Genomic DNA, 8,887 nt, shown 5'->3' with positions numbered 1-8,887 from the left:
AAATATTTAAATCAAAACAAGCTGCTGATTATTTCACATTTTACTTGTGAGCAACGGCACATTTAAATCTTACAAATATAGTTATTTGGCTTATATCGTGATGGATATCGTTATCGCCTGAAATGAAAAAAACATATCGTGATATGAAAAAATCTCATATCGCCCAGCTCTAAGTGTAAGTAAGAAAGTCTAGTATTAAAGAAATAAAGGCATTTTTGAGGTTAATAATTTTTAATATTCTCAAACATTATTAACCTCACCGTTTTTTCTATAGGACACTATCAGGACTTCCTAAACAATACAATTATGGGTGTTTGTCCAGATTCAACCTTTACCAAAGAAAACATCAGCCCCACCTTTATCAGTCTGAGTTTAGACTGATCTTGATGGGTGTCTTTGTAGCTCTGATTCGTTAAGCTAATGGGTTATTGTTGTCACCCTGGCGGGTCTGCCTCATGAACTCCCATGTTAGTTAATGTGATAACTCCAGAACGAAATGACATGAGTTTCAAATTGATGCCAAAGGTGTATCTACTAAAAATCTCTGACTAGTTTGAATATCATTGACCTGGGCCTCTAGATCAGCGAGTCACCAAATCTCATGAATGCAATAACTTGAGAACAAGCTGACGTAAGATTTTGAAGTTCATAGAAGTCTGAGGGGTACCACTGGCAACCGTCAGTATTTTTGTAAAAGTCATTGATTCATAGATGCATATTCATTTTAAATTAACAGCCGATGGTGCAGCCGTCTATCTTCACTCTTCTAATAGTAGCATGGTTAAATTACATCATTTAATCAAAGCTGAAGTTCAATTTGCAGTATGTGCAAGAAGAAACTGAATTAGAAAAATGTAACTACCATTTTCATGTAAGAATATAAAATATTAATAATCTAATTACACTGCAATATCCACTGATCACATTACATAGAAATCTCTTCATTTTTATGTCACCCACTAATATAAAAATGGACATAATTTCACAGATGCTGCTTCTTTTTTTTTTTTATTGTGGGGCAAACAAAAGTTTCTGTAATCTATCAAATTATATGCAAGCCATATAGAAAATAAGGATAATATCTGTGAATGTCAGATTTTAATTTTAATTTTTTGTATAATCATCATTTAACCAGATGAGCCCAAAGAGAGCGGACCACTTTTTCCTTTTCTCTTTTTGAATCCAAATTCACTTCATCCCTTTCTTGCATTCTTACTTCAATGGTTTCAGACACCAGACTTGATATATTGTGTACTTGGCCGATTTGTGATGTGATGACACCTTTTAGTCATGCAGTTAACACTGGAAACAAGATTGAAGTCTCAACAAAGGTTCCTGTGAGGGAAACGGGCTGTTAGATGTGTATTTTCTGCCATCTGCTTTCATGTATGACTTTAACAGAATCACTAAAGCTTATCTGGGTGAATAGTGGCGTTAATTTAAGAAATGTAAACTCTGTAAATGTTAAGGTTTTAGCAAAATTCAAAAGCAAGTGTTGTGTATATATGTGTGCACTATTAAATGTAATATTTATTTTCTTTTTTTGCTAAAATGCACAACGTATTTTATAGAAGCACAAGGAATTCACCTTCAGGAGAAAATTGACATTTATTTTCGTCAATTTTCGTTAATTAAAAGATTATTGTCTCCTAAAAATAAGAAATCTGCTGTTGGATGATGTTGGATATAAAGCCCTACATAAATACTTATTTAGTTGTGAGTAGAGCTGCTGGATTGTGACCAAAATCGTGGTTATTGTGGTCGATGTTAAGACCATGAATAAGTAAGGCAATTATTGAGTCTCTTCTTTGACTTTGGCTTTAAGAGACTCAATAATTGCTACTAGTGTAGCATTGTGGTTAGCACTTTGAGTTTTCATGTTCTCCTTGTGTCAATTTGGGTTTCCTCTGCGCACTCATGCTTCCTCCCACATGCATATTAGGTTAATTGGCGATTCTAAATTGCAGTAGGTGTGATGTGAGTAAAAGATCACCTGTCCCTCTGTATTAGCTTGTCCCAGACCTGTCCAGCGTGTACCCTGCCTCTCTACCTGCAGCCTCCCTGCAATGAACAATGAGCAATGAACTGCTCTTTAACAGTAGATTTCCTTGAACTGAAAATAAAATTGAATATAAAAATATAAATAATAAAACTCAAAAAAGCCTGTAAATTGAATTCTATATGATGCATGCATTGCAGGGTATAACTGGGTTTTTAGAGAAGGTTGAAAAGCCACTGTTAAAGGAAAGGAACACGTTAGATTTTTAACAGATACACATGTAAAAACCTTTTCTCGTAAATTTAACAGTCTTATTCATTCAGAAAAGCAGCGAAACATTTTTTTTGTCCTGAAATGAATGCAGTTAATTGATTTTTAGAATAATTAAGCCAGGGTTATTATATAAAGTCCATTTAAAACTGTTTGTCATTCAGGTTTTAATTTCAAATTTAGCTGTGCTATTATGGAAAAATGAATTTTTAAATTCAATTTTCTACACACAATTGATAATTAAATTTGATGAAGTATAACATCCAAACACACCATTAATGATTCCTTGAAAAGGAAATCTGAAACTGTTGTTCCAGAGAAGGCTGCAAAGGACTTCCTCAGCTCTGCTTAACACTACCTCTCCAGTGTATCTGTACACATGAATTTTCTTGAATACCATATAAAAATGTACATTTGCTGCCTGCATGCACGGCTAGGTAAGAGAAGCTCCACTATATCCAGCCCCTTTTTCTTTGTGTCCAGATGTCTATAGAATCTGAGATGAGCCACCAAAGGTTTCGTTTCTTACTACAATCAGGGGTTTGGCACTTTTTTCTTACTTTGTCATTAATTTGTCTTGTGCAGCATGTGTGGTCATTCAAATGCATGATGATGCAGCAATGTTGTTTGCACAACAAAGATTTCTTTTTTTCTTATTTAAACCTCAGTGAGTGACCTGCTTCCCTCCTCTCCTCCCTCCTTTTCCTCTATACTTTCCCTTCTCTTTTTCCATGTAGCATTCTAATCCAGGGCATGCAGGACCTTTTCCGGTTGCATCCCTGCATAATGCCAATCCCACGAGTCCCACCAGTGCTAGTATGGCCGGCGCCCACGCACACCGTAGCCCTGTAAACCCTGCCATGGGTCCTATTGAGCTCATCCCATCCGTCACCAATCCCGAGAACCTGCCCTGCGTACCTGAGATCCCTCCCATTCAGGTAAGCACATTTTATTGTTGTTCAGTTTTCAAAATAAAGTTGATTAACAATCAATACATTACATTTCATTACATTGTTTTTTTTTTTTAATCAGTATAAATTATATAAAATGTGTTAACTCCATCCATCCATCCATCCATCCATCTTCATCCGCTTTATCCGAGGCCGGGTCGCGGGGGCAGCAGCCTAAGCAAAGAGGCCCAGACCGCTCTCTCCCCAGCCACCTCCTCCAGCTTATCCGGGGGAATACCAAGGCGTTCCCAGGCCAGCCGAGAGATATAATCTCTCCAGCGTGTCCTGGGTCTGCCCCGGGGCCTCCTCCCGGTGGGACATGCCTGGAACACCTCACCCAGGAGGCGCCCAGGGGGCATCCTTGTCAGATGCCCGAACCACCTCAGCTGGCTCCTTTCGATGTGGAGCAGCAGCTGCTCTACTCTGAGCCCCTCCCGGATGGCCGAACTTCTCACCCTATCTCTAAGGGAGAGGCCAGCCACCCTTCGGAGGAAGCTCATTTCTGCCGCTTGTATCCGCGATCTCGTTCTTTCGGTCACTACCCACAGCTCGTGGCCATAGGTGAGGGTAGGGACGTAGATCGACCGGTAAATTGAGAGCTTCGCTTTTACACTCAGCTCCCTCTTCACCACGATGGACCGGTGCAGCATCCGCATTACTGCAGCTGCAGCCCCAATCCGTCTGTCGATCTCCGGCTCCCTTCTCCCATCACTCGTGAACAAGACCCCGAGATACTTGAACTCCTCCACTTGGGGCAGGAACTCATCCCTGACCCGGAGTGGGCACTCCACCCTTTTCCGGCTGAGAACCATGGCCTCAGATTTGGAGGTGCTGATCCTCATTCCCGCTGCTTCACACTCTGCTGTGAACCGTTCCAGTGCGAGCTGGAGGCCTTCACCCGATGAAGCCAACAGAACCACATCATCCGCAAAAATCAGAGATGCGATTCTGAGGCCACCAAAGCGAAAGCCCTCCGCCACTTGGCTGTGCCTAGAAATCCTGTCCATAAAAATTATGAACAGAACCGGAGACAAAGGGCAGCCCTGGCGGAGCCCAGGAACGGGAACGAGTCCGACTTATTGCCGGCAATGCGAACCAAGCTCTTGCAACGGTCGTATAGGGATCGAATGGCCCGTAGCAATGGGCCAGACACCCCATACTCCCGCAACACCTCCCACAGGACACCCCGAGGGACACGGTCGAATGCCTTCTCCAAGCCCACAAAACACATGTAGACTGGTTGGGCAAACTCCCCATGCACCCTCGAGTATCCTCGAGAGGATAAAGAGCTGGTCCAGTGTTCCGCGACCAGGACGAAAACCGCATTGTTCCTCCTGTATCCGAGGTTCGACTAGCGGACGAACTCTCCTTTCCAGCACCCTGGCATAGAAAAACGCAAATAGTTGCGCAATAAATATTAAAATGTATAAAGTTTGTATATGTTGTTTTCTGGTTGTATAATTGTTAGAGTGAATTGTTAAATGTTGTCATTTTTATGCTTACCATCTCTACATTGTTTTAACTCTGTGATGAAAGGAATTCTGGGCGGGGGCTGTAGTGTTTTATCACAGGCACATCCTATCTGGAAGATCTGTTTCTTGTGATGTTGCTTCCTGCTTTTATGACCCTTTTGGTCAGCAGGAGGTATCACACACACACACGCACACACAGATGTTTACACATACACACGCATAGTGCCTTGTCTTTGTAACCATTTGGGGGTTTTACGTGGGTGGTGCTTTTGCTGTGATGTGTATTGTGTGAACTGTTTTCCCAATAAAAGGCAGCAAGCGGAGGCCATCGTTGGGGTCATTTTGTGGTAGACGGCACCAACGAGGCCTCCCTTCCAAGTACATCGATCGATCGCTGACTGTTTTGTTTTCTTCATGATGAATAAGTCTCTAAACCAGCGGGGCTTGTGGAAACACAGACCCAACAATAATCACTAGCACTGAAAGATGTTTCATATCTGTGAAGCTTAGATTAAAAAAACTCATAAATTAGATATTTGAAAACATGATGAGCAATGTGTGAATTTGTATAGTTACATAAAATGTGTCATGTGACCAGGAATGGTAAAGTTAGTTGGGATTACATTTGTCTGTAGCTGGTGGTGTTTACCTTGGTTGGATATCACTATTTCATTATTTGTTTATTTTTATTTTTGGCCTCTTCACTAACTTTTCTCTATCGCTCTACTTTTTTTGTAGTTGGAGGATGCAGGTACCAACTACCTTGGAGACCTTATGTATCGCGGGATCACAGCCAGCAAGCTTCAGCTGGGTTCAGTGGACATGAACCCCTCACCCGGACTATCCACACACTCTCCTGGATCTTCAGGTATCCGCATGTCTTTTTAAAATATCATTTAATGTTTTATTTGTAACGTTGTTGCAGTTTTAAATCACATACAGTCTATGGGATATTCGGGCGGCATTAATAGCTTTGGATTTTTAGCCTTTGATCTAAATGACACTGATTTATTTTTTTTTTTCTTCTTCTTTCTTTTCTTTCCCTGCTTAAGTGCTGTGTACATGTTGAAGAGCTTTAATGTGTACCCAGAGAAAGAGGTGATCATGGATGTTTTGTTCCTTGTTTCATTTATGTCTGCAGGTGTGTTTAATTCCCATACGCCAGCACGGCCTTCCAGCAACTCCAGCACAGGCAGCAGGGGCAGGTAAGACAACATAAGTCAAAATTTTATTAGCAAGGAGAAAGGATTTACAAGTGTTTCCATGACCTTTAGCATGGTGTTGGGTCCATAATAATGTAACATTTTTCATTTATATCATTTACATCTGTAGCGATAATATAATCATATAAGATCTACAATATGAATATATTGTGGTATTATTTTAATATTGAAAGAACTGTGTGGGAAAATGCTTTTTATATGTGCAGTAATCGGCTCAAAAGTAATTGGACTAATCGACACTAAACCGGTCCAGCTTAGGTACAAAAAGGGGTCGTTTAGATTAAGATTGAATCCTGATGCTGTGAGGAGCTTAAGTAAAAATCTGCTGTTGATGTATTGACTATTGTTTCTGTTTTATGGCAACATCATTCACTCAGGAGAAAATGTCCTGATAAATGGGAGTGATAAATTGCTTTGTAAAGAAAATGACTGAACAGAACAGTCAACAATGCTTGATGAGTTGTTGTTTGTACAAAGATGTGAAGTAGAATTGTGGATTTTGGCTGATGCAATAAAAAAGCTACCTCTGTAAAAATGATGGACAAAGAAAACTGTGGAGGATAAATAGCAACTACTCTTTGTACCATCTCATCTTTCAAGATAAGCGGTGTTTCTGTTATAGTTTGGGCAATCAGTGGAAATGCTCGCACACTGATGATTTTAGTGCCGATGGAGGCAACAGAATGAATGCACAGGATGAGTGTACAGGAGTCTGCTGTGTGCTGAGATTCAGACAAATGTATTAAAACTAATTGAAGGACTCTTTAGCATCTTTGAAATGCTGACAACACAACCACATTAAAACAAATACATCTTACTGGCTGATTTAGTCACCTGTTGAAAGTCTGAGCTGCACTCAACTTGCTATAAGATGATGCTCCTATCAGAGCATCACCAGAAAACAAATAGTGTCTCCTCTGTAGATCCAGGATTTCAGGAAGTCTTTGCTTCTCCTAGGCAAGATGTATTAAAGGTGCTCTATTTCACAGTGTTTTCACTGTTAAATGTGATGTTAAATTTGGCAACTGTAATTTTAATCTTTGCTATGTTATTTACATCTTAACATGAGAACTGTATGTGGTCTGGAACGGGAGTCAGACAACTTTGCATTTTCCTTCTTGTATCTCCATTCTTCTGATTCAGAAATCGTGCGTTTTTGTTCTGCATTTATTAATAGAAAGGTTTGTTTGGACAGAGAAAATAAGAGTGCAGAACAAATAAAAGTTATTTCAAATGAAATAACCCTCTCTAGCCTATCTATTTAAAAATAATGCTTTACAAAAACGACTGAGTCAGAACAAAATTCATGTTCTTTTCCAGTTATGCAGGTTTATTCATAATAAGTCAATTATATATAAATGAGGAAGCATGATAAAATTTGGTTTGTTTCTATCTGTTTCAGCTGTAGTTCTGCAGGAAGGGGAGGGCCAGGAGGTGGAGCAGCAGTGGAGCAGGTGACGGTGAAGCAGGAGCCTGGTACAGATGACAGCTATAGCTGTCCAGCTTCTTCTCTGAAGACAGAGCGGGGGAAAGATGCTGGAAGGAGTGCCTGCATGGTATGATATATACAGTTGTAATGTGATAATATCATATTGCAGTACAGCACTGCAAATTCAACAGAAAAAGTGATATGATAACACTGTTGACAAAGCTGTATTTAGTTAGAGTAGTGTCTTTATTTTGTCAAATATTGTCATTTTGCATTAAAACACTGCTTTGTGTGTGCTTTTCCCCTGAAGATGAGCAGTCCAGAGAACAGCCCCCATCCTGTAGTGGGAGCTGTATCTGCAGGCCAAGACGCTCTCAAGGCTCTAGGCGAGCGCATCAAAACGGAACCTCAGTCTGAGACACCTTGTTCTGGACTCAATGACTCCAGTACAGCCGCGTCATCTTCTTCCACAACCACAATGACCTCCACTACCTCGTCAGCCACAGAGAGCAGCAGCACCACGACAGTTGCTCCACTCACTAATGGAAACTCAAATAAGGGGGGAGAAACCAAAAGGAGTGAGGCTTCTACTGGAACCGGGAATGTTGAAGGGAAAGAGGATGACCCAAATGAAGACTGGTGTGCTGTTTGTATCAATGGCGGTGATCTGCTGTGCTGTGACCGGTGCCCCAAAGTGTTTCACATGAAATGCCATGTACCCACCATAAAAATATTTCCAAAGTAAGTGATTACAACGGAGTTTTATTTTATTTTATTGATTGGACGTCCCCTAAAAAAAGATTACAGATCTCCCAAATGCTTTAGATTAAAATCTTATTTTTACAAGGTCACTCTGTGAAACATAGATGCAATAAAACTTCAAAAGCACAATAAATTAAAATAAAAAGTAGTTGGGTGGATTTCAGGAAGTCACAGATGCAACAGAAAAAAGAAAGACATTAGTAATATAATAGCCGAATAATAGTCACAGGCTGTGATACCAGCAGACGCGTTGATCTCTTTAAACCCCCAAACACACTTCCATGCGATTCTGAATGTGCTGTGTGTTATTTGTGTGTCACAGGGGCGACTTTCTCTGCACGTTTTGTCGGAGTATAACCAACCCTGAAATAGAGTACTGTGATGATAGCAGGAAGGGCAAAGGAGAGCCGGGCCTGAGTGCTGAGGACCAAAGGGTCAGTAAAACAACCACAGTAATCCACATTGATGTGACTGATACAAGGCAACTAATTCTCTCTTCTTATGTCCTCAGAAATGTGAACGCCTCCTGCTGTACATTTTCTGTCATGAGCTCAGCGTGGGCTTTAGGGAACCTGTTCCTAGCTCTGTAAGTAGCACTGTGTCAGCTGTGCTGCACCACCATTGCTGCTGTGAAGATTCTACTTCCTTGTGTTGTTAGCAAAATTTAATTGTTCCTCATTTCGTGTGTTGTTTGACATTAACTCCTGTATTTTCTGTTTTTCTTCCAAAATTAATAAATGTCCGATTATATGGGCTCAAAATGTGGTCATAAATATTTTGTA

General features: G+C 40.5%; 1 protein-coding gene across 4 annotated transcripts in view; it reads left to right on the top strand.

Moving 5' to 3' along the window:
• trim33 (tripartite motif containing 33) overlaps nucleotides 1-8,887 on the top strand; it is a 32,901-nt gene that overhangs the window by 18,269 nt on the left and 5,745 nt on the right. For 2 of the 4 annotated variants that reach the window (XM_005730822.2, XM_005730821.2), the window contains exons 11-18: nucleotides 2,753-2,809; nucleotides 3,007-3,207; nucleotides 5,430-5,559; nucleotides 5,833-5,896; nucleotides 7,317-7,470; nucleotides 7,654-8,084; nucleotides 8,428-8,539; nucleotides 8,617-8,691. In XM_005730822.2, coding sequence (XP_005730879.1) covers nucleotides 2,753-2,809; nucleotides 3,007-3,207; nucleotides 5,430-5,559; nucleotides 5,833-5,896; nucleotides 7,317-7,470; nucleotides 7,654-8,084; nucleotides 8,428-8,539; nucleotides 8,617-8,691 — 1,224 coding nt within the window. The remainder of the gene's footprint in view (nucleotides 1-2,752; nucleotides 2,810-3,006; nucleotides 3,208-5,429; nucleotides 5,560-5,832; nucleotides 5,897-7,316; nucleotides 7,471-7,653; nucleotides 8,085-8,427; nucleotides 8,540-8,616; nucleotides 8,692-8,887) is intronic. The other 2 variants (XM_005730824.2, XM_005730823.2) reach the window with 1 other exon arrangement.

This window comes from Pundamilia nyererei, unplaced genomic scaffold (genome assembly GCF_000239375.1).
Source record: "Pundamilia nyererei isolate P.nyererei 1_Seehausen unplaced genomic scaffold, PunNye1.0 scaffold00039, whole genome shotgun sequence".
Classification (NCBI taxonomy): Eukaryota; Metazoa; Chordata; class Actinopteri; order Cichliformes; family Cichlidae; genus Pundamilia; species Pundamilia nyererei.
This window is presented reverse-complemented; position numbering and strand designations above follow the sequence as displayed.